Source organism: Lipophrys pholis (assembly GCF_963383615.2).
Source record: "Lipophrys pholis genome assembly, chromosome: 8".
Classification (NCBI taxonomy): domain Eukaryota; kingdom Metazoa; phylum Chordata; class Actinopteri; order Blenniiformes; family Blenniidae; genus Lipophrys; species Lipophrys pholis.
The window spans coordinates 31,202,672-31,228,725 of NC_137630.1; the positions used below are offsets into that span (position 1 = coordinate 31,202,672).

The 26,054-nt window shown below is 43.7% G+C and overlaps 1 protein-coding gene across 1 annotated transcript; it reads right to left on the minus strand.

Annotated features, from left to right (window-relative positions):
* Positions 1–405: 405 nt before the first annotated feature.
* LOC308113119 (uncharacterized protein) lies at positions 406–24,588 on the minus strand. The gene is made up of 42 exons (XM_080469108.1): positions 24,527–24,588; positions 21,879–21,911; positions 20,833–20,901; positions 20,613–20,745; positions 20,428–20,531; positions 19,820–19,888; positions 19,598–19,730; positions 19,413–19,516; positions 18,323–18,391; positions 18,101–18,233; positions 17,916–18,019; positions 16,800–16,862; positions 16,578–16,710; positions 16,394–16,497; positions 14,838–14,906; positions 14,616–14,748; positions 14,431–14,534; positions 13,692–13,760; positions 13,470–13,602; positions 13,285–13,388; positions 11,877–11,945; positions 11,654–11,786; positions 11,468–11,571; positions 10,717–10,785; positions 10,493–10,625; positions 10,307–10,410; positions 9,513–9,581; positions 9,291–9,423; positions 9,110–9,213; positions 8,368–8,436; positions 8,153–8,285; positions 7,967–8,070; positions 6,755–6,826; positions 6,539–6,671; positions 5,735–5,838; positions 4,473–4,541; positions 4,251–4,383; positions 4,061–4,164; positions 3,036–3,080; positions 2,821–2,947; positions 2,642–2,745; positions 406–724 (listed from the first exon to the last, which is right to left on the minus strand). The coding sequence occupies exons 1-42, from the start codon at positions 24,552–24,554 to the stop codon at positions 708–710; spliced, it is 4,023 nt and encodes a 1,340-aa protein (XP_080325234.1). The 5' UTR covers positions 24,555–24,588; the 3' UTR covers positions 406–707.
* Between the last annotated feature and the right edge of the window lie 1,466 nt (positions 24,589–26,054).

Below are 26,054 nucleotides of genomic sequence, written 5' to 3' on the forward strand. Positions count from 1 at the left end.
CCCCAAAACGTAATGAAAGTTTAGCATTTTCACTTGAAATCGTTGTCGTGGGAACGGGGCCTGAGCTGTCGGGACAGGAAAGGAGTGACATCAAGCGTTAGTCTAATGCAGGGGTGGGGAACCCTGGTCCTCAAGAGCCGCAGTCCTGCACGTTTTCAATGTGTCCTCGCATCAACACAGCTGACAGCAATTATTGGCTCGTTATCAAGCTTTCTGCAGGGTTCATCATGATAACTCAGGTGTGTTTGAGCAGGGAGACATGGAAAACAGGCAGGACTGCGGCTCTTGAGGACCAGGGTTCCCTACCCCTGGTCTAATGCCTGAAAGAACAGAGAGTGGAGGAACGTAACCCTGGTGTCCTCGGCGGTCATTCACCTGATGTTTCAGAGATGACAGCGAGTCTTTGGATGCAAAGTGAAGTTTATTAGAGGGCTGAAATAAAAACTGAAGCAGTCACAGTTGAATGACACCAACAGAAGCAGCTCTAGTTTTGTAAAAGGGGATTAAATAGAAAAAAGAAAAGTGCAGCAAACAGCTTGGATCAGCTATCTGTACGTCACAGGACCATAAGTACCGGGACGCTGCCCTGCGGGCCGCCCGTCTCCCATGTGACCGCGTTCTTGTGCTCGTGTCGTGTTCTTTGCTTTGCTGGTGTACGTTCCATCCAAAATGACCTGCGTTGCCATGGTGAAGTGATTTCACTGCTTCTATCCGACCATGTTAGCTGTGAAAAGAAAAGAAAAACACATCAAATCTGTCGAGTGAGTGAAAGAAACAAAACGTTAGAAAAACCAGTGCTTAGTTATATTAAAGCCCTGAAATTAATTTTTAAATTTCTTTTATTTTGGCAATGATTATTGGGTAATTTTAATTTTACACAATGCTAATCAAAAGCTAACGTTGCAGCGTTAGCAAGAATGCTCCAGCTCGCGGGAACCTGCTTCCAAATTAGTATTTTATTATGCACCGTTACCAAAGCTGAAAAGCAAGTAAATAATAATTTTTTTTTTTTTTTTTTTTTTTCGGACATGTAGGTTTTACATAAAAAAAGAAATATTGTGTTTGATATGTATCGAGAATATGTGATATGTGAAGACCAGACGTAAATCCCAGGTTACCCTGGTTTTGCTTGACTTAAGTCTTGACTAATTTATAATGGACGAACCGACATCACTTTTTAACCGAAAAGTGTGAGTCCAAACTGTGGATGTTGTGTATGAGTAGTATCGGAGTACGAGTACTCAGTGCAGTATCGTTACCATTACCATTACCGGTATCGGTATCGGCGCATTTTTTTACTGGAATTATATTACGTGATTAAATTATGGTGGGACCCGACGACAAACATAAATCTGATTAATTACAGCTTTGTGATTGATTAATTACAATTTTTAAGTTTCAGTATTTGATTACACGGAGCAACACTTCAAACTGATTTTGTGAGATGGATGAATCAATATTATATCAGTGTATTATATCAAAATAGGCATTTTTTTTTGTTTTTCCTTTTCTTTCTTTTCTATTTGTTTCATCTGATTTTAAATTGTTCATTCGTTCGAATTAAATAAATAAATCAAATCAAATCAATCAATAGAAATAATCAACAAAATTATGTTTAGTTATTTGGTTTAATTTAATCTTCTGGTGTATCAAAAATGTTTCAGTGCAAGTTAAGGAATAACTTAACGTCGGGTGTTTAGCAGGTGCGTGGCGGTTCCACGTAGTTCCTGCTTTTTTTAATCGGAAACGTTCCATCGAGCCGAGCGATTCGTTCTCATCTGTTCATCGTCTGCTGCGTCGGTACGATCGCAGTGTCTGGACCCGGAAACAACTTTCTCAGGTGGACGGAGAAACTCGAACCGTGGGAGTGTCGACGTGAAGCACCGCTCCTGTGTCATTACTATTAAAGTTCCTCCACCAGAATCCTGATTTAAACTCTCCTTTCCAGAGGTGTGACTTCTGCCCAGAGAGTAAAGCGACACACCAAAACAAAACCATCTCCACTCACTTCCTCTCAGTTCAACCTGCAGTTTCCCAAAGCCTTCACACCACAACCCAGATGTTTACAGACAAACCATCAAACTGCTTGTTTCCTGACTGATGTCATCTTGGGAAATCTGCCGCAAGGGTTTCTGGGAAATCAATGATGGCCTTGCGGCAGCTCCAGCCAGAATATCAACATTTGACCAAGTCGGGGTTAAAAAAGTCCAGACTTTCTCAAAGAAAGTTTTCAAGCCACAAGAATCTTCTGAAATGTAGTGAAGCTGATGGCTGGTGGTTTTCCCAGTGAGAATCCAGATCTGGAGAGATCCAGTGGACAAACAGGATCTTGTGACACGATGCCTCGGGAATCTGTCAACAATGTTGACAAACGGTTATCTTTTGTGAAATCTATATGGTAGAAATACGTGTTTGCCTGAGTGTGATGAGGAATTTCCTTCAGAAAGGTTTTGACAACGTATTAGAGACGAACATCAACAACTAAAACTGGAGCTGCAGTTTTCCTTATTTTCTGAAGGGATTCTGGGAGAGGGACTTTAATCGAAGTGGCAGCCATGCTTCATGAAACCATATTTTCCCTGGGACAGTACAAACATTCATGTGGAAACGGTGAGTGTAAAGTATCTGAGCAGTGATGTACTTTCACAGATGTAATCCACCGCCAGGTATTTGGACGTGCCCTCGCACGGGTCTCCCAGCTCCGTGCTCTTCGCTGCGACGAAGCAGCTGTTCCTCCTGTTGCACCTGTGGAGGCAGAACGACGTGAGCGAATCCGAGACTGTCGGATAGTGACACGACCAGGAAGCCAGCGCCTCTCACCTCTCTGCCACGCTGTCCACCGCCACTGAGCAGGTTTCAATGTTGGCTTCGGGACGCTGGGAGGGACAGGTGGTCTCGTCGCTGCGCCCATAAACTGCGTTGAGGACGGTGATGATCTTCCCAGGACCTGATGGCAGGAGATGGAAACAGTCAGCTGGAAGCGCAGGTAAGACGGAGGAGCTGAAACGTGACACTGGACAAGAAGATGTACTCACTGCACTTGATCTGAGACACGTTACCCTCGCATGTCAGACTGCGGGCTGTCGAGCACAAAGCAGGTCAGGCTGAGATCACATGAGTTCAAATATTCCTCCCTTTCCAGACGGATTCCTCCCTTAGGAATACTTTCATGGACTCTATCCAGGTCAGTGAGGTTGTTTGGTGTAGGTTTGACTCTGCCAATACCGGCGGCTCAAGACGACCCTCGACTGAGAACCTGTCCCTGAAGTGAGGACCTCGTCCTGAGCTCCTGCGGTGACCTGATTCTTTTGGGATTTATTGAGGAACGTTGAGCCGTCAACGTTTAAAAATCTAATCAATTGGTCCTTGGATGATGACAAATCATCTCCAAAGATTTCATGCAATTCGGTTTAATAGTTTTTGCGAAAAGTTGGTAAGATCCTTCCAACCAATAAATAAATAAATAAATACAAGCAGACTAAAACATAACCTGCCCCGGATGTTCGTTGGTGAAGGTAAAAAAAACCTTCATGATGTCCACCAATCGAACAACAGTAAAATCCTCCACATACTTTGGTTCAGGACCAGACGGCTGCTGCTGGTGTACAAGCCAGCGTCTGATTGGTGGAAAGACTCAAAACACCCGATGATCCCGGGAACATTTCCAATGGAGGATATGAGGCACAATATATAACATTGATGCATAAACAAAATAATAAAAAAAAAAATAAACATATAGCCAATATAAAGTAATTATCCAATAAAAATGGTACAGAGTCTCAGATGTTATGTTTACAATGTAGGGTAATTTTCCCATTATTACGACTGACCAAAGAGACTCTAAAGTTATGCATTACTGTAATGGAGCAGATATCGCAACTGAGTAACTCAGTAACAATACTGTAGTAACTGGTTACTTTCCACTTTAAGTAATTCACTAAGTAACTTTTTTTCTTGAAGAAGTAATTATTTTAGGAACTCAATCAGACACGGCAGCTGTATCTGGCCTGTTAGTTACTTACTGAGACCCATGTAATCCTCAGGCCTGTTAGTTACTTACTGAGACACATGTAATCCACCTCCAGGTATTTGTACGTGCCGCCACACGGGTCTCCAAACACAGAGTTGCTGGCGCTGACTGAACAGTCGCTTTTGCCGTTACAGCTGTGGAAGCAGATTCATGTCGGTGAATTCAGTTAGAACCACAAACCTGCCAGCGACGATGAACTCGGTGAAAGAACGTTAGTTACATCTCAGAAACTTCGTTTGCAGGATTTGAGCATTTGACGTCGCTGAGCTGAGACCTGGGCCTCCCGGCTGCACACGTGTCCTCGTTGAGTCGTCCGTAGTTGGCTTTAAGGACGGAGATCACTTGTCCGGGGTCTGGGGAGGCGACGGAGGAGCAGCTTACGCCACAGGGGAGATCAGAGACCAGAAAAGTTGGGAACAAGGATGAGAAAAGACGAACTTACCACATCTGAACTGAGCCGTGGATCCTTCACACGTCACGCTGTGGGACTGACGAGACGATTGTTCGTGCACTGAAAGAGAAGTATGAAGGTTTGCTGTATGTCCAGACATTTTCACTTTTGTTTGATTGAGGGTTTCAGACAGATTTAAGACATTTTGTCACCTGAAAGTCAACAGGACCTGAGCACAACGAGTCTTATGACCTATTCCACATTTAACCCCAAAGTGACTTGAATGAAGCCGTCGTCCTGCTTCACGGCGCCACATTCTCAGTGAGTCACAGAGGTTTCAACAGAATCAGGCTCAACCAACGTGTTCAGCTCTGATGGGAAGTAACTGTAATTGAATACTTTTGCAAAAACGTAAACGTTACGGTGTTACTAAACCGTGGGGGGGTTAAACTCAACTATATAAACTTAGTTGTAAGATTTGTGAAACATGTTATCTTTGCAAAGTGTGGTATTTATAATCAATCTGTTTAAGTGTCTGATGATACAATATTTGTCAGTGAAAACACACACACACACACACACACACACACACACACACACACACACACACACACACACACACACACACACACACACACACACACACACACACACACCAAATCCTGAAGGAACGGAGAGAGCAGTTAGAATTCAGTTATTAAGCAAAAGCACTGACTCCAGATTCACACAATGAATGTCAATAAAACCCCTGTGTGACGTTAATATGATTAATATGTGACCTAAAGCTGGTAGTAACCCCTCAACCACAACATTCCCAAACACACAACAGCAGCACGCCTGCAAATTGATCCTTACTGCAAACTGCAGAATATCATAAAAGACTGACTGTACTGCGACAATGATGTTACCATTCATTGTATTAGGAATGTACTGATACCAGTATCGGGTATCAGGTCTGATCCTGGATGAAGGACTCGTACTCATCCTTTGAAAAAGTCAACAAATGTCTGTGTACTCCAATTATTAAAATGATAAATGGACTAACATATATAGCGCCTTTTCACTGACAATAGCCCCAAAGTGCTTTACATAGCGCATCACAATTCACACATTCACACACGTGTGGTCTCATTACAAAAACAATCAACAGCGCCAACTAGTGGCCCAACATCAAAACTACATCATTTTCAGTGTTTCTGCTGTTTCCGTGGAAATGGACTTTTTTTTTTTTTTTTTTTAACAGAAATGTGAAAACGCTGCATTTTGACATGTCAGTGTGTGGGTCCATAGTGCAGCAGTGGGGCCGGACTCACGTTCACAGGTGTAATCCACCTCCAGGTATTTGTATGTGCCGCCACACGGGTCTCCAAACACAGAGTTACTGGCTCTGATGATGCAGCTGGTTTTCCCGTCACAGCTGTGGAAGCAGATTCATGTGTGAATAATGACAAACCACAAGCACAATCCAAGTTCTGTAGACGTGCACGACGCAATTTACTAAATGATTTTAACTTCTAGGAGGGTTAAGGAGGGACGCACCGATGCCACTGTCTTAAAGGATAAGTAGTGTTGCCAATTCTATTGTTTTATAACCTTTACCAACGAAAGTTGGGTGACCAACAAAGTTGGCCGAGAAGGTTATGTTTTCGTCTGAGTGTATTTATTTATTTATTGGTTTGTTGCTGGTGTTGTACCAACTATCTTTCTCCTCCTCTTGATATTTTGTCAGAACAGAATTTACAGTCCGTTTTACTTTTGTTGTCATTAATATTAAAGAATCTCTGAACTGCGGACATTGCTTGCCCTCTCTCGTCTCCCTGCTGCTGACGTTGCTGACGGACGTCATGGAATACTCGCCGGGTTGTATCCGGGATATTTTACGAGAACGAGTACTCTGCGTGGCATCGGACTGATACTGGTATCGGTATTGGTACATCTCTTATCCAAACAAACTAAATAAAGTGCAGTAAAAGAAATGAATGTGTTAGAATTTCGTGCATCAGGCTCACATGTCTGTATCACCACTGCTGTTGTGAATGCAAGTTTTTTAAACGCTTTGAATCATATCTCGTTAAAAAAAACAAAAAACCCTTAAGAATAACTGGGGCGTGTCACACCTCTCGGCTACATTTCCCGTCGGATTGAAGCACTGGTCATTTCTCAGCTGAGAGGCAGGGCGGCCTTTGGCACACGTGGTCCTGTCGCGACGCCCGTAATACTCACGCTTGACAGATATCACCCCACAATCGTCTGAGCAGAAGAGAAGACGAAGTAAAAAGCGCTGCTCTGACAACGTGCAAACATAACAGACATGTAAAAGAAGGAGATCTCACCGCACGTCAGCACAGCTGCAGCTCCTTCACAGGACACCACGTTGATCAGTCCCCTCGCCTGGATTCTCGGAGCTGCCAGTCACAACCAGTCACAGAGAGTCAGGAAAGATTCCTGCACATGTGTGTAATAACGAGTGACATGGACCTGAACGCAGTCTGAATACGAGCTAAAGAAACTGCTCTCAGTATACGTTAAAGTAAAGTTAGTCTCCAGCAAAAACAAACGAGTTTATTGAGTGAACTTCATTTGAGAAGAAACGTGCGAAAGTTTAGGTTGTAACTTCTTGGCCTGTTAATCAAATGCAAATTTAAATCGTGTGTGATTACAGTCACCTGATAACTTTCGTCATTGTTGATAACAGTTGCCCGTGCAATTCCCATCTTTCTGTCCAGCTCATTAATGTTATGGCGTTCGCTCTCGCTGTTGACCTTGCAGTAACTATTTTTTTAAACTTCATTAAAGTAAAGACGATAACAGTATGGCCCCCTTTACACGACGATGTATTCGAGTGAAAATTGGGAAACTTTTGTTGCATTCTGGGGTCGGTTTACACGACAGAGTTGCTTGGAGCCACTGAGAACATAACTTTTTAAAAAACGTTCCATCTCCATGGAAACGGAGCAAATGCTGCTACTGCTCACGCGCACGGCCGTATTAACTAGTAGTTCTGCACATGCTCAGTAGAGCTAATCAGAACAATGTTTCCTCCATGGTGTTGTGACTCCATATTCTCCTGGGACTTGGTACTTTTATTTTGACAGTCACTGTTATAACAATCCAACTTGGTGGTCTGTCTACTAGAATGTCTGTGTTCTCCTGCTGTTAATGTTTAGAGCTCATTGGTCTCTGCTGCATCTGTTTCTGGTTTCGTTACTAAAGCTAACAACAGCACCAACTAATGGACCAACATGAAAACTACATCATTTTCAGCGTTTTTCCTATGTAAAGACAAAACTTTTCTGAAACAAAAACTATCAAAAAAGATGCATTTTCTTTGGAAAAGTTGCGTAAATGTTATCTAAAGCTATACGCTGATGAGTGTGAATGAAAAGGCGAACAACAGTTACAACAACAACGACGGGCTACTTTTTGAATTATTGATATTTTTTTTTCAGGTGCTGGGAATGTAACCCCTACGTTCCACTGACAACAGAAACAATGAAACGTGTCGTCTGTATCGGAGCACTGCAACAGGCCTGCGAGCTCCTCACCCTGACAGAGGTAATCCACCTCCAGGTATTTGTACGTGCCACCGCACGGGTCTCCAAACACGGAGTTACTGGCTCTGATAGAACAGCTTTGTTTACCGTCACATCTGTGGATTGAGAACAGTGTCAATTAATGTAGTTTGAATTAGAAAAGGAAGCGTGAGGATGGACTCGGAGAGCGTGAGGTACTTGTTCGAAACTTTGCTTGCAGGATGTGAGCATTTGACGTTGCTCAGCTGATTCTTTGGTTTTCCTTTTGCACACTTTCTCCCATCGAGACGTCCATAATTGGCTTTAACGACGGAGATAACCTTTCCAGGATCTGAGGAGACGATGGAGGAGCAGCTTACACCACAGGTGAGGTTAGAGACGTCCTAAACAAGGATGTAATAAGATGATCTTACCACACTTGAGCTGAGCTGTGGACCCCTCACAGGTCACGCTGCTTTTCTCACCAGGTCTGATCTCGGGTTCTAATAGATCACATCAGATGGGTCTGAGTTCAACGACCAGCAGCCAAGTGGAACACAAAAGTTACTTTCACAAGTAACTAATTAATTTTCAATGTGAGCCTGAGCAGTGAGTTGGCGTTAGAGTCCCACGATAGTCACAGATTGTCCATAACGAACACAATGGTCAACTACAAGGATGCTCATACTGGTAAATGGTACCACATCGACCTGAGATGGAATGTTTTGGAAACTCTAGAGACCAGCTGATCACCATGCAGTGGTGAGTCGGATCATATGACGGGACAACTGCAGGTCAGACCCTGCAGACCTGTGTGTGCTGTGGAAGCGCAGTGATTCCAGCTTCCACCTGTGAGGATTCCTGCCATGCACCAGAGGGTGTTGGGTTGGGCCTCGTTCAACGCTGCTCTATGGGAGCAGCTCGGTGAGGCGGTGGCCGGACTGTGACCCAGGGACGCGCCGGTCAACGCCAGTGGTTCTGTTCAAGTTGGCCTCAGACTCCTGACACTGCAGGCTAACAAGGCCGAGGCAGTGGTGGGAGCAAAATCTGTGGCATGGGCGATATCGCGAAGGCCGTGGAGAATGACTTTCACTAAGTAGACCCACACTGTGCTGACAGCATATAGAGGCATGTCATCTTTACTGGAGCACTGTAGCAGGCCTGTGAGTTACTCACCCTGACAAATGTAATCCACCTCCAGGTATTTGTATGTGCCACCGCACGGGTCCCCGAACACTGAGTTACTGGCTCTGATAGAACACCTTCTTCTGCCGTTACACCTGTGAAGGTAGATTCGTGTCAGTGAAAACAGAATCAGACAGATGCCAGTGTGAGGATGTACTAGAACATCAGTTACTTCTGAGAAACTCTTTTTGCAGGATTTTTGCAGGCAACGTTTCTCAGCTGAGACTTTGGCTTTCCTCTGGAGCACTTGTTCCCATCAAGACGTCCATAATTGGCTTTAACGACGGAGATAACCTTTCCAGGACCTGAGGAGACGATGGAGGAGCAGCTTACACCACAGGTGAGATTAGAGACATCTAATGTTAAAAGAAGAGGAGAATTGAGAAGCTCTTACCACATTTGAGCTGAGCCCTGGACCCCTCACAGGTCACACTGTTGATCTGACGAGGTTTGCTCTCAGGTTCTAACGGATCACATGAGATTATAATGTTTACCAGCCAGCACCCTCACTGTTTCCTCACACCTGATAATGTTTCCCTACATTGCTGCTGTGCTTGTGTAGCTCAGGAGAAACTGACTGCACTCAGCTGAAACGTCAGTGGATAAGCCACAAGGCCCACCCCCCTGCCCCACCCCTCCCCGAATATGAACATTTTCTTGCATATTTGAACGTGCCAGAGTAAACGTGTTAACACTGAGTTATTCGGCTCACCACTGCTACTGTCTTGTCATGTCCTGCTCACACTTACAACTTCAGATTTTCAAAAGCAGCTTACTTAATGTTTGCTATTTCACTCAACTTTCATTCACTGGAGGAGTGCCATGATCAATCCTGAAACATGTCTGTCCTCCTGAAAGCAGCTTGAACAACAACCCGGCTAATGCTGATGTTCTTCACAGTGGAGTATCTTTCACGTTGTTGTCAGGAGGACTGAACTTGAACTGATGAGACAGAAACAGTCGATGCTTCAGCTCTGCTAATGTTGAGCCTCATCAGCATGCAGCAGCTCTGCAGCTTCAAAATGTTTTTTATAATCATGACTGGACGTTAGCCTGCTTTTGGCGGTGACCTGTAACCGAACTGACTCGTGCCTGTACAATGGATCAGCCATGAGACTGGTTCACACTGTGCTGACAGTGAGGAGAAACAATGACTGTTGATTGATAAAACATCCATGAGTTCCTCACCCTGACAGATGTAATCCACCGCCAGGTATTTGTACGTGCCACCGCACGGGTCCCCGAACACTGAGTTACTAGCTCTGATATTACACCTTCTTCTGCCGTCACATCTGTGGATTGAAGTCCATGTCAGTGAATACAGTTGGAATTAGAAACATCAGCGTGAGGATGAAGTCAAAGAACATCCGTTACTTCTGAGAAACTCTGTTTGCAGGATTTGAGCAGCGAACGTTTCTGAGCTGAGACGTTGGCTTTCCTGTGGAACACGTGGTGCGATCCAGACGTCCATAGTTAGCTTCGAGGATGGAGATGACCTGTCCAACATCTGAAAAGATGATTGCAGATGCAACTTGAGCCACAGCTGAGATGAGAGATGTGAGATGTTTTGAGCAAAGAATGAAATTAGAAGATCTTACCACATCTGAGCCGAGCCATGGAGCCCTCACAGGTCACGCTGTTGATCTCACCAGGTTTGCGCTCAGCTTCTAACGGACCACATCAGATTATCGTTAGTTTCTCCCCCAAGTGAACCGAGTCCAATCCAAATGTGAAAGGCCCCTTAAAGCAATTAGATTTGGTCCTGCAACGGGTCTTTCCGACTAATTCCATAAATTTGATGGGTGACATCAATACTTATGTTGGTAACTTGAAAGGGACTGATTAGGAGGAACCGCCTTCCACCTGAGACGGAGGGCTGAGATGTTGTTAAACTCCCCTGAAGGATTTCTGCTCAAGAACTCTGTGAGAATTTCTCCTGTGTACCACTGGAGGTTGGAGACATGGCGTCCAAGTTCACCCTGATGAAAGCCTCCATTGTGGAAGTGGCAAGGCACATCTGCAGCCGTGAACTCGACGGAGCCTGTCGAAGCAGCGAGCCAAGGACACATTCGTCCCGGGGCCGTCAGACTAAAGCAAGAGGACAATCGGTTCTGGTTGGCACAGGGTACTCCTGACACTGCAAACCGATATCTGCATCTTACAAAGGTCGCAGTCATGGAAGCAAAGTCTGTGGTAGTCCCAGAAGGTTCAATCTTTGGCATTGCTGGAATTCAGGGATTGCACGTGGAGTGAATTTCAGTTTACTCTCAGGCTGATGCACATATTGCTAGAGGATTATTAAAACATGATCTTTATTGGGATGCTCTTGCGAGCCTTTGAGTTCCTCACCCTGACAGAGGTAATCCACCTCCAGGTATTTGTACGTGCCGCCGCACGGGTCTCCGAACACTGAGTTACTGGCTTTGATAAAACACCTTTGTTTGCCGTCACATCTGTAGATACAGATTCGTGTCAGGGAATACAGGTGGAATTAGAGATGTCTGTGTGAGAACGAAGTAAAGGAACATCAGTTACTTCTCAGAAACTCTGTTTGCAGGATTTTTGCAGCGAATGTTTCTCAGCTGAGACTTTGGCTTTCCTCTGGAGCACTTGTTCCCATCAAGACGTCCATAATTGGCTTTAACGACGGAGATAACCTGCCCAGCATCTGAGGAAAAGGACAAAGGAGCAGCTTACACCACAGGTGAGATTAGAGACGGGAAATTTTAGGGACAAAGAAGAAATGAGAAGCTCTTACCACATCTGAGCTGAGCCATGGAGCCCTCACATGTCACGCTGCTGATCTCACCATCTTTGCTCTCAGGTTCTAACAGATCGCATCAGATTATCGTTAGATCACACCCCAGCAGACTCACCGTAATGTGAGACCTGACCACGTTTACCAGAGGTGGTTTACACCCAGTACCTCAGAGGGACAAAAACAATCCTCTTCTTATGTAGCCAAAGAAGAATAGACGGCTATTGGCTGAACTCTCAATGTACCAACCTTAGCTTATCCTGAAATATTTCAACCTATACCACTAAATTCTTAAAGGGGTCATATTCAGTCAAATTTACTGTCTAATGGTTTTCAAGAGTAATAATCATCCCCATACATGGAATGATGTCCCAGAAGTGAAGAAAGTGTGTCATCTCGCTTTCTGGCTCGTTTCAGTTTTGAAACAGTGTGTTGCGCCAATGAGCCAATCAGAAATCAAAACCTATATAGCAGGGGTCTTCAAATTCTGGCCTCGAGAGCCAGTCTCCTGCAAGATTTAGGTCTCTCACAGGTGCAACACACCTGAATGCAATAACGGCCTTGGTATTGGTTTTTTTTTCAAGCTTGATTATCGCCTCGACATTAGATTGAGGTGTTCTGAAGCTGGCAGGAGCTAAAACGTGCAGGACACTGGCTCTCGAGGCCCGGATTCGAAGACCCCTGCCATATAGTGTCATCGGGGGTTTGGCCAATCCTATTCAAGGTAGGCCTTCCCTTTGACTCCTCCCACAATCAGGCAGCTCTGCTCTGGCACACAGCCCCACGAGAGGAGGTACTTCCTCCGCTTCCCAAGATGGGCATGTGTGGGTGGAGCCAGTCCAGCTCACACAGACACAGCAGATTCTGAATACAGCTCCTATGATCCAATATTCAAATTGAGGAAAATCAAGGAGAAACTAGAAACTTTGAATACAACCGATCTGAATCAAGGAGACCATGTGGAAGTGTTGAAAAGCTGGATAATATGACCCTTTTAATGTGCCAATCAGAGACTCATTCCTTGTGTTGGTGGCATAATGGCCAGATCGTTGCCATCTGAAGCACCTTGTGGGGTTTTCCAAGCAGTGGTATTTCTGTATGTAAATACTTAGTGGGGCAGGATTTTTTTTTCAGGTCTAGTGAGAGCAGAGTTCAACACCACTGAATGCCACAGTAAAGTACATGCACAACTTTTTAGCAACAGCATTATGACAACTGTTGCCGCCTATCCCATGAAAAGATTGAGCGCTGGGGGTCGCTGATCAAAAAATAAATAAACAAACAAAACTGTGATTTGGCTAGTAATTGAACCCCATCTTCCCACATGAAGAGCAATAATTCTATGCTGATAGTTTATAGAAACAGAGGAGCTTTTTGGAGGGCTGTAACAGGCCAATGAGTTACTCACCCTGACAGACGTAATTCACTTCCAGGTATTTGTAGGTGCCACCGCATGGGTCTCCAAACACTGAGTTACTGGCTTTGATATTACACCTTCTTCTGCCATCACATCTGTGGATTGAGATTTGGTGAGTGAACACAGCAGGAGTTAGAAATGTCAATGTGAGGATGAAGTAAAAGAACATCAGTTACTTCTGAGAAACTCTGTTTGCAGGATTTTTGCAGGCAACGTTTCTCAGCTGAGACTTTGGCTTTCCTCTGGAGCACTGGTTCCCATCAAGACGTCCATAATTGGCTTTAACGACGGAGATAACCTTTCCAGGACCTGAGGAGACGATGGAGGAGCAGCTTACACCACAGGTGAGGTTAGAGACGTGAAATGTTAGGGACAAAGACGAATTAAGAAGATCTTACCACATCTGAGCCGAGCCATGAAGCCCTCACAGGTCACAGCATTTATCTCACCATCTTCCTTCTCAGGTTCTAACAGATCACATGATATTATTGTTACTTGACAGCCCAGCAGCTTCACTGTTACTCTACTACTTTTTTAAAAAAGGTTTCTAATCTTTTTTTTTTTTTCAAACTTAATGTGAAACAAGCCTTCCTGGATCACGGCCCTGTGGAAGAAAAGCTTGCATTGTCTAGTATTTTCCAGAGATTTGCCGTCGCACACAACATGCTCATTGTAGGATCACCTAAGGGGAAAAGGTCTGGTGTTGAAAACGAGACCAAAAATTCTAGAAACGCCATCATTACAGAGGAAATCATGTGCCCCTCTGGAGTTGGGAACACAGGCATCAACCCATGAAGCAGGCTTTGGGTTTGGTGTTTGCTGGGACGCGACACCATGCTGTGTGGGAGGTCAACCTGGGCTCATCACTCGTCAGAGCCGCGAGCTACATGGAGCTTTACCCTTTCAGGTGAAAGTGAATCTTGGAACACAGAATATTATCTCTTGTGAGGAGGAAGAAGGTGGAGCTGGAGCCAGCACTGGAAGTTGGGGTGTCCCAACTAGATATAGTAGGGCTGTCCTTCACACACTGCAGTGGAACCAAACCCACAAAAAGGATGGTCTCTAGAGGAGCTTTTCCACCTTATAGAAACAGAGGAGCTTTTCTGGAGGGCTGTAACAGGCCAATGAGTTACTCACCCTGACAGATGTAATCTACTTCCAGGTATTTGTAGGTGCCACCGCATGGGTCTCCGAACACTGAGTTACTAGCTCTGATATTACACCTTCTTCTGCCGTCACATCTGTGGATTGAGATTTGGTGAGTGAACACAGCAGGAGTTAGAAATGTCAATGTGAGGATGAAGTAAAAGAACATCAGTTACTTCTGAGAAACTCTGTTTGCAGGATTTGTGCAGGCAACGTTTGTCAGCTGAGACTTTGGCTTTCCTCTGGAGCACTTGTTCCCATCAAGACGTCCATAATTGGCTTTAACGACGGAGATAACCTTTCCAGGACCTGAGGAGACGATGGAGGAGCACCTTACACCACAGTTGAGATTAGAGATGTGAAATGTTAGGGACAAAGAAGGAATAAGAAGATCTTACCACATCTGAGCCGAGCTATGAAGCCCTCACAGGTCACAGTGTTTCTCTCACCATCTTTCTTCTGAGGTTCTAACAGATCACATGAAATTATTGTTACTTCACAGTCCAACAGCCTCACTGTTACCTCAGACCTGGTTGTACTGACAGAAACATTTGATCTATGCCCACTTCCTTGTTTTTCTTGGTGCTACACAATTGGCTGTTCTTCTCCATGGAAAAACCCATCCATCCATCCATCCATCCATCCATCCATCCATCCATCCATCCATCCATCCATCCATCCATCCATCCATCCATCCATCCATCCATCCATCCATCTTCATGACCACTTAGTCTGTTTGGGTTCTCCATGGCAGTTCAGAGAGCAGATCAGTCCAGAAATCCCTGTCCCCCGCAACTTCCTCCAGCTCTTCTGGGAGGACCCCGGGCCGCTTCCAGACCAAACCAGAGATATTATCTCTCCTGGACTGACCTCATGGCCTCCTCCCAGTTGGACCTGACTGGTAGACCTCTAAAAGGAGGCAACCCGGGGGCGTCCTGATCAGATGCCTGACCCAAATCAACTGGCCCCTTTCAATGTGGAGGAGCAGCGGCTCCACTTTGAGTCTCTCCTGATGGCTGAGTGTCTCACTCTATCATGCAGAGTAACGCCTCCACCCTGCAGGGAAAACTCATTTCGGCCGCTTGTATCCACGATCTAATCTTTTCAGTCATGACTCAAAGTTCCTGACGACAGTGAGGGGTGGGATGTAGACGAACCGGTAAACAGAGAGCTTTGCTTTATAGCTCAGCTCCTCTGCACCACAACAGTCCGGTGCAGTGACTGCATTACTGCAGCAGCCTGTACGAACCTGTGGCCGATCTCCCGATCCCTCCTGCCGTCACTTGTGAATAAGAAACCGCGATACTGTTATCTATCTGAACAGAGAGGCCAGTGAGAATCAGGCGGTGGAGTCAAAGTTCTGTATGAAGCAGAAGCAAGTGACGTAGAGGTGTTGTGGAAATGGCCTTTGAGCACAGATGATGAGGACAGAGAAGATTCTTTTTGGTGTGTTTTTTTTTCTTTTTTAATCCTTCACGTGGTTTTATCTGGAAATATTTTTCCACATTGGGCTTTTGTTTTATTTATTTTTATGAAATATTTCCGGTCAAAGTGGACTTCAACTTTGCAGCTTTCTTCTGCTTGTGTGTTTTGTCCTCCTGAGACTCGGCACTGTTACCTCACCGCTCAACTCACCGCACAAGCTGTGGAAATGTTCCAACTTACATAGGCTGTATGTCTAACCTAAAGAGACGAATTGGCAGAAATGGCTCACATGGTCTGTACTAGTGCAGTGAGGTTTTGGGAAGTGTCTACGCTAGGCACGGATTAACGATACTAAACACCGAGTTTAGACACAAGGAGTCTCATGAGCTCCACGAATCCCCTACTCTTACAGAAACAACTTGTGACTGTGTTTATAAATCAGTTGGCTGACCGAGACATACAGCGCTGATGGTTTATAGAAATGGTCAATATTTTCTGGAGGGCTCTAACAGGCCAGTGAGTTACTCACTCTTACAGACGTAATCCACTTCCAGGTATTTGTAGGTGCCACCGCATGGGTCCCCGAACACTGAGTTACTGGCTCTGATATTACACCTTCTTCTGCCATCACATCTGTGGATTGAGATTTGGTGAGTGAACAAGCAGGAATTATAAATGTCAATGTGAGGATGAAGTAAAAGAACATCAGTTACTTCTGAGAAACTCTGTTTGCAGGATTTCTGCAGGCAACGTTTGTCAGCTGAGACTTTGGCTTTCCTCTGGAGCACTTGTTCCCATCAAGACGTCCATAATTGGCTTTAACGACGGAGATAACCTTTCCAGGACCTGAGGAGACGATGGAGGAGCAGCTTACACCACAGGTGAGGTTAGAGATGTGAAATGTTAGGGACAAAGAAGGAACAAGAAGATCTTACCACATCTGAGCCGAGCCATGAAGCCCTCACAGGTCACAGTCTTACCACCATTGTTCTCAGGTTCTAACAGATCACATAAGATTATTATTACATAACAGCCCAGCAGCCTCTCATTTACCTCAGAGCTGGATATATTTACACAAACATTTGTTTTACACCCATTTCCTTGGAGGGAGGAAAAAGCTGCTTGTTTTAATGAAGCTGAAAAACAATGGACTGCTTTCAGCTGAAGTCTCAATGGGAAAACCATGTTAATTTCACCCCCAATTATTAAAGTGTTCTGCCAACATTTTGTCTTGCCAAAGTAAATGTACGAACATAGGAAAACCTGGCATTCATTTGTATGTTTTTGATTTGGTTTACATTGTGTGATTTAAAAAAAATAAAAATGTAAGTGAATATGAAAAAAGCCTTCCTGGATCATGGCATTGTGGCAGAAGCCTTGCATTGTCCAGTAATCACCAGAGCTTTGCTGTTGGGAGCCAATATGCTCCTTAGAGGATGACCTCAGGTAGGAAGGTCTGATGTTCAAAACAAGACAAAGATATCCAACAATTCCACTGTGAAACGGAACTGACAAAATCAGTTGGGATCACTGACACCAACCAATGCCGACTGGCTTTTGGGTTGGTGTCCGCTGGGTAACAGCAAGAAGCTACACTCGGGCTGACCAATTCTGAGAGCGTTGGCCTTCTTGAAGCATTATCCATGGAACGGCCAATATGCTCGACTCCATAGTCCTTCTGGTTAACGCCCAGACTTACAAAGGCAATAAGTGTGTTTCCTAATTAGGGTTATTGTGAAGGAGAGCTTGCGTGATCTAAACTGGGGCAGTGAAGTTTTTGGAGAGTTCTTGCCAATAAACTGTCCAGCTATTCAGAGTAAATGGTCTTATTGGAGAGGTGTCTTGGAAAGGACTGTCGTGACTGACTTGCCCGATCCGTACTGTAGCAGTAAGGTTATTGCAGGATTCCTATAGGTGTACTCCGTACCCAACCTCCTTGAACCCAGTGTTTTTACCAGAAATAGTTGGTAACTTTGTTTGTAGAGCACTGATAGTACATAGAAACAGGAAACCCTTTCTGGAGGGCTCTAACAGGCCAATGAGTTACTCACGTTTACAGACGTAATTCACTTCCAGGTATTTGTAGGTGCCACCGCATGGGTCTCCGAACACTGAGTTACTGGCTCTGATATTACAACTTCTTGTGCCGTCACATCTGTGGATTGAGATTTGGTGAGTGAACACAGCAGGAGTTAGAAATGTCAATGTGAGGATGAAGTAAAAGAACATCAGTTACTTCTGAGAAACTCTGTTTGCAGGATTTTTGCAGGCAACGTTTGTCAGCTGAGACTTTGGCTTTCCTCTGGAGCACTGGTTCCCATCAAGACGTCCATAATTGGCTTTAACGACGGAGATAACCTTTCCAGGACCTGAGGAGATGATGGAGGAGCAGCTTACACCACAGGTGAGATTAGTGATGGGAAATATTAGGGACAAAGAAGAATTAAGAAGATCTTACCACATCTGAGCCGAGCCATGAAGCCCTCACAGGTCACAGTGTTTCTCCCACCATTTATCTTTTGACGTTCTAACAGATCACATGAGAGTCTTGTTACTTGACAGTCCAGCAGCCTCACTGTCACCTCAGACCTGGTTCTACTGATGAAAACATTAGTTTTTCTTGCATTGTCCAGTAATCACCAGACCAGAGCTTTGCTGTTGGGAGCCATTTGCTCCTCGTAAGGTCACCTCTGGTAGGAAAGTCTGATCTTTGAAACAGGACAAAAATATCCAAAATAGCACCAACAAGCTATGCGGGAGGTTCACTTCTGCTCAGCACTAATGAGAGCAGGGAGCCACATGGAGGTTTGCATCTTTGCAAGTGAGCGTGGACAAAGGAAGATGGAATATTATGTCATGGAATGGGGAACGAGCCAGAGTAGGTGCTGGAGGGTGAGATGTTGCAACTAGATATAGCTGGGCTCCCCTTCACCCAGAGCATCAGATCCGGAACCAAACCCTTCCATATGGGGTGGTCTCTGTCTGATTTATATATTCCACATTGCAAGAGGTGTTGGACTGGTGTTGGAATTTCCATAAACGACATCGCACCCCCTCCCCCCAGTGGTAAACCCTGTTGGAGTTTGTTCTGATGTGGGGAACTTGACCCCTGATTGGCTAACATCACAGAAAGGCAACATCGGGCAGATCCTTGTGCCTATAAACCGTCCAGCTATTCTGAGAATATGGTCCTCTTGGAAAGATGTCTTGGAAAGGACTATTGTGACTGAATCCAGTGTCTCAATATTCAATGTCTAAACGTACGCTGGCAAGAATTGTGTGACCAAATGAGGATGATTTGGAGAAATGATTTGCCTGATGCCTACTGTAGCAGTGAGGCGTTTGGAGGGTTCTATGCCAGTCACGTACTTTCAATAACTAACATCATGTGTTATAGCAGGATTCCCATCGGTGTACTCTGTACTCAACCTCTTTGAACCCAGTGCTTTTTCCCAAAATAGTCGTTAACTTTGTTAATGTAGAGCTGATACTTCATAGAAACAGTTATTCTCCTCTGGAGGGCTGTAACAGGCCAATGAGTTACTCACCCTGACAGACGTAAGTCACTTCCAGGTATTTGTAGGTGCCACCGCATGGGTCTCCAAACACTGAGTTACTGGCTTTGATATTACAACTTCTTCTGCCATTACATCTGTGGATTGAGATTTGGTGAGTGAACACAGCAGGAATTAGAAGTGTCAATGTGAGGATGAAGTAAAAGAACATCAGTTACTTCTGAGAAACTCTGTTTGCAGGATTTTTGCAGGCAACGTTTGTCAGCTGAGACTTTGGTTTTCCTCTGGAGCACTGGTTCCCATCAAGACGTCCATAATTGGCTTTAACGACGGAGATAACCTTTCCAGGACCTGAGGAGACGATGGAGGAGCAGCTTACACCACAGGTGAGGTTAGAGACGTGAAATGTTAGGGACAAAGAAGAATTAAGAAGATCTTACCACATCTGAGCCGAGCAATGAAGCCCTCACAGGTCACAGTGTTTCTCCCACCATTTATCTTTTGACGTTCTAACAGATCACATGAGAGTCTTGTTACTTGACAGTCCAGCAGCCTCACTGTCACCTCAGACCTGGTTCTACTGATGAAAACATTAGTTTTATACCCATTGTGGTGGGGGTGGGGGTGGGGTTAATAATGCTTGTTTTATGAAGCTGAGACAGAACAGATTGCTCTCAACTGGAGCCTCAATCAATAAACCATGTTGTTAATTAACCTCTGAAATATCAAAGAATTCTGTTGATATTTTATCATGACAAGGTAAATGCACCGACACAGTGCAGACCTGTGTGTGTGCATTTGTGTGTGTGGTGATTACTGGACAATGCCAGGCTTCTATAGCCTTGTCCAGTAATCACCAGAGCTTTGCTGTTGGAAGCCATTTGCTCGTTTTTGGCTCACCTCAGGTAGGAAGGTCTGTTCTTTTAATCATGAAAGAAATTTCAAAAATTCTATTGTGAAATTGAACAGCCGACATCCTGTACCCGGCCCAGATTGGGGTCACTGACACCAACCAATAGAGGGCAGTACAGGCCAGTGAGATACTCACGCTGACAGACGTAATCCACCTCCAGGTATTTGTAGGTGCCGCCACACGGGTCCCCGAACACTGAGTTACTAGCTTTGATAGAACACTTCATCCTGCCGTTACATCTGTGGATTGAGATTTGGTGAGTGAATACAGCCGGAATTAGAAATGTCAGTGTGAGGATGAAGTAAAAGAACATCAGTTACTTCTGAGAAACTCTATTTGCAGGATCCGAACAGTGAGTGTTGGCGATCTGAGATCTCGGCTTCCTGGCTGCACACTTGTTCCCATCAAGACGTCCATAATTGGCTTTAACGACGGAGATCACCTCTCCAGCACCTGAGGAGACGACGGAGGAGCAGCTTACACCACAGTTAAGATGTGAGACGTAAAAGTGTAACTCGAGAAGAATCAAGACGACCTTACCACAGCTGAGCTGAGTCCAGGACCCCTCACATGCCACTGTGTTGATTTGACGCGGCCTGATCTCAGGTACTAACAGATCACATCAGATTATTGTTAGTGCAGCCCTTCGACCCCACCGTCACCTCAGACCTGCCCGTGTTTACTTTCCATAACCAGGCTGTGATTCTATTGGTTTTCATGTGCTATTAATGATTGATTATTAATGTGGCCTCTCACTCCACTTTCTGATTCCACACTAAACATATCAACATTAATCTGTTGTCATTTAAATGAACCACCAGTGTTACTTCATCCGTCTGCCCTCTTCAGGAGAACTTACTGTTAACTACATGAGGGCTCTCGTCTTTGAAATGGAGTTTTTAGCCTTGAAGGCTGTTTGAGATTATTTCAAGGCATTCAGAACTCCCAGAAACTCAAGACACCCAAATTCCAGAGCTTCTCAAAATCCTCACCCATCTTAGAAGATACACACTGTCTAGAATTCTCCTGAATTCTAACATCCTCTTTACACGGCAGTGAGTTCAAGTGAAAACGGAGAATTGTTTGTTGACTTTTAGGTGTTAGATTACGTGACAATGGTGTTAGGAGTCACTGAAAAAACAACTTTCTGGAAGCAGCGCCCAAGGTGGAACATTTTGAAAATGCCTCTTGGTGCACACTTTAGTCTGAGCTGATTCTGGATCACTTTGTGTATCAACTCCCTCATTTTCTCATGCACATGTATCGATGGCCTTCACGACTAATGCACACAGCGCAGGAGCTACTGTACTCGAGTACAATTTAATTCAATTCAACTTTATTCATATATCTCCACATAGAACACAGTCATGTCTAGGTGCTTTTAACAGAGAGAAACTCTCTTTCTCCCTCCCTGTGAACACCTCAACCTCAACCTCCTTGCGATAGAAATTACAGCTGAGAGCAGTTTAGGGTAACATTGTTGATCAACTCAGAAGTTGTGGTTCCACCGTGAGTTCATCTGAAGAGAAGACAAAGTGATTCAAAGTGAGCTGCAGCACTCTGGACTGAGACGTCCAACACCTCACCTGAAAGCAGAAGCAGGAACGCTGCCGACAGCCCTGAATGACAAGAAGGAAGAGAATCAGCAACCACCTGTCATTTGCTTCATCTGTGGCGACTGGTTTCCCTTTTTCAAATCATTTTCCACTGTAATTCATTTCTGGGTGTTTATTTGATTACATTTCTCATTGTTACATTCTTCACTACTTTTTGTTAATTAGATTTTACAGCACAATCCTGAATTAAACCCACGTAGGAAACCCACACACACACGGTGAGAACATGCAAACTCCACACAGAAAGACCCCGGGGTCATATTTGAACCCACAACCTTCTCGCTGTGAGGCAAGAGCGCTAACCGCCAGTCTTATGGTCCTGAAAGCTTTATGAACCAGGCTGATGCTCTGGTCTGGAGGTTGGACGGCAGTCAGGGGGAGGATTTGTAGGTGTTTCCCCAAACTTCCAACTCAAACGTGGCAGTATTACTGAACAGTATTACTGAGAAGTATTAGTGAACAGTATTACTGAACGGTATAGAATATATAGTGCTTTGTTGTTTCAAAAGTATTTAACTTTCCTGAGGACTGAAATACTTTTGGATATTTTGGTTTAAACGTGTTTAATTTGAGGTTTCCAGAAGATGTTTTCATTGATTATCACCCCCAGAAACTTAATTTCTTTAACCTTCTCTTCTTTTACACTCTCTATCATATCCTTTATGTCTTCATACCCCTTATATTTACCAAACAACAAACATTTTGTTTTGTCCAAATTTAACGACAGTTTATTTATTGGTGTGTGAACGCGTGTGTGGATGGGTAAATGTGATAAACGACGTAAAGCACTTTGGGGCTGCTCAAGCAGTTGAAAAGCATTATATAAGTGAAGTCCATTTACCATTTATCAAATGACTTTTTTAATTCAGATGTGATTTCATTACTGAGCTGTTCCAAAGTTCTCCCCTGTACAGAAAGTATTCGCATCATCAGCAAACAAAGTATTTCTGAGATTTTACAGATGTCATTTATGTAAAGAACAAATAGTTTTGGTCCCAATACTGATCCCTGGGGGACACCATAAACCATGTCCAAGCATGAAGACTGAATATCACCCATTTTCACAAACGGATGTCTGTTGCTTAGATTGTAGATTTATGTCAGAGGCTGAATTATTTCTTCAATAACCTTTTTGACTTTAGTCGTATCGATACCGTCACAGTCAGTTGACGTCTTGTTTTCACATTTATTTACAGTATCTATTATTTCTCTCTCCACCACTGCAGTGAGAAACATTATGTTTGGATTCATATTAATTAATGTTTTTTCCATCCATCATCTGCTCCAAGATTATTGATTTTTTTTCCAGCCAGATTCAGTCCAATACAAAATACCAGTTGAAGTTATTCAACCACATCATTCATATTATCAATGATTTTATCATTATTAGTAAAATATTGTGGATATCTACTGTGTTCTGAGCTGCTTCTAATGACACTATTCAATATGTTATGTATAGGTACTCTTACTTTTTTTTTGGTACTCGTAAAATGGTTGTTCATTTCTTTTTATATTTTTTGTATTTGTTCTCCTCTGCTTCAGGTCGATATTTAATGATTTCTCTAGAGTTTGTTCTTTTTTCTTTTTTTTAGAAGCATTTTGTAATCCTCTTTGGATTCATGGGGTGTCTTAATACTTTTTTCTTTTGCTGTATTTCTTTATTGGACAGTTTTTCACATCATAATTTGAAGGTATATCAAAATGTTTCATATGCTTTGTCAATGTTTACACTGATCTTCTTTAAATTCATTTATTGTCTCTTCGGTCTTTGGTCTTTTAATTTGTTGTCCTATAGCAGCTCTCATATATTACAAAACCTGGTAGAAGATCACTGATATCATTAATCAATAATCCACTTGCTGTTTTAATGTTTTGAGGCTTTTGAATTGGTTATTTATTAATGTGACACTTGATTCTACTGGTCTGGTAAATTTGATGGTTAAATTCAGACTTTACTTCGTATCTGTAAATTCTTTTGGTGGTTTGGGATTATTTGGCTTTATCAGATTGATGTTAAAATCCGCCCCTCCACCAATCCTCCCCTCGCTGTTCAAGTAGTTATACTTTTATCCATCAAGTCAAACTCGGCTCCCTTCTCCATGCGGATCCACGTTTCAGAGATGATATAACACTGAAAGGTTATTTGAACTGTCCTAGATACTGTTTGATTAAATTAAATAAAATTAAATAAAATAAATAAAATTTAATTTAATTTAATTTAATTTAATTTAATTTAATTTAATTTAATTTAATTTAATTGACTGTTTTAGTCTCTTTGTTTTAGTTCCTAGAAATATAATATAATTTAATATCCATCTTATTGTTTCATTTTGAATGACTTTTATTTATTTATGATCTATTATTCCACAGTCCTCTGAATGTTTTTCCAGTCATTTGCTTGGTAGGTTTTTCTTTATTGTTTAACAAGCTCTGTTTTTATCTCATTACAATTGATCATTTCCACTTTTTGAGGGGTTTCAGTTCGATAAATGTCAGATTCATTTGATTGTATATCTTCTTGTCACCTCCCTTTTAATTATCAATTCTAGCCCTGAAATTCTTTCCAACTTTCTGTTTGGCACTCTATTGAAAAGCCTTAAATCTGACGCGGTACTTACAGAAATAGCTGCTGAATCCTGGCAGCATGATGTGTGAGAATCAGCGGCAGCTTCAAACTACCACCCGATATCAAATCTCTCTTTTTATATTCGAACGCAGCGACCACAGAAATATGACTTTTCACATTGGGTGCGTCACGCTGAAATCCCATGTAATGTTGAACCAGGGACCAAATGTTAGAAGAGCAAACAAAGTTTGCCAAACTATATTTATCTTGGCGATGTTTGGAATCTTCTGAGCAAACGAACGTGCTCACAAATATTTGTCGATTGTGATCTTCCTGCACTGCCAACGTGCAAAGGGCCGAGTCTTGGCAGGAAAAGCACCAGATGGTTGTTGGTGATTCTCCTGCGACTCAAAGCGCCTGTCAATCATCCTTCACGCTTCTCATCCTCTCCAGTCCTCTAAGCCGGAGGGTGTTGTCCCTCTGGGCGCTCTCACACTGACAGCCGGCAGTGAAGGAACCCGGTCAGGTGGCTGCTGGATCTCGTCTCCGGACGGAGGTCATCAGACGCCGGGAGCCAATCGGCCTGAGGCCCAATGTCTCATTTCAATGTGTGTGTTTCCATTAGAAACCAACCAACCAGCAGCGCCAACTTGTGGCCCAACATGAAAACCACATCGTTCTCAGTGATTCCACTGTTTCCGTGGAAACGAACATTGTTTTCCAGAACGTTGACGTGTAAATGTGAAACTTTTCTGTCATGAAAATACAAAAACTTGTTTTCAGTTGAATTGTTGTCATGGAAACGGGGCCTGAAATCCCGGAGACCAGCAGGCTTTGTGAGCCGGCCTCCGGACCTCCTCCTGCTCCTCCAGCTCCTCCTGCTCCTCCTGCTCCTACTGCTCCTCCAGCTCCGCCTGCTCCTCCTGCTCCTCCTGCTGCTCCGGCTCCTCCTGCTCCTCCAGCTCCACCTGCTCCTCCTGCTCCTCCTGCTCCTCGTGAGGTGTGTGGACTTCAGATTAACTCTGAATAGGACAGCTTGAATACAGAGAAATCATTTCCACTAGGGGATCAATACATTCTCCTTTCTATTTGCTGAAGTAAAACAAAAACAACAACAACTCCAGTCTGGTTAGCTTCAGCAATATTTTCAGAAGAATTCTCTGAATTATTATCTGAATACAAAATCAGGTATTTTTTGAAGTATTTGGTTTAATAAAAGTTGTTTATTTTGCATTCAGGCCTTTCAGCTGTACAACATGAGAAGAACGTTATTTTATGTGAAAAGAAAAACGTGTGAAGTAGAAAAGTAAGAATTCCCCGCTTGTCGTTGAAAAGAATCTCTGAGCAGCTGCTCCGACATTTCCTCTGAATCTTCAGGTTCAGTTAACGTGAAGCTGAAAGTTTAGTTCCCTGCTTCGGTCGCGTGGTTACTATGATGACGAGCAGACGTTAGATATTTACTCCCTGAAGAAAGTTTTTAACACCGTTCACCTTGGACGGACCCTTCCATAAATCAATGGATGGCTAAATGGGTGGATGGACGGGTGATTTTCCATCTTTCAGCCTTTCGTCTTTGAGCC

Coding starts and splice junctions, on each gene's coding strand:
- LOC308113119 (XM_080469108.1), bottom strand. CDS start 24,554: ATGCTGCCAGGATTCAGCAGCTATTTCT. Junction 11,946..13,284: donor AGTGAATTACGTCTGTCAGG/GTGAGTAACTCA, acceptor GCGATCTGTTAG/AACCTGAGAGCAAAGATGGT. Junction 10,626..10,716: donor CATGGCTCGGCTCAGATGTG/GTAAGATCTTCT, acceptor TCATCTTTTCAG/ATGTTGGACAGGTCATCTCC.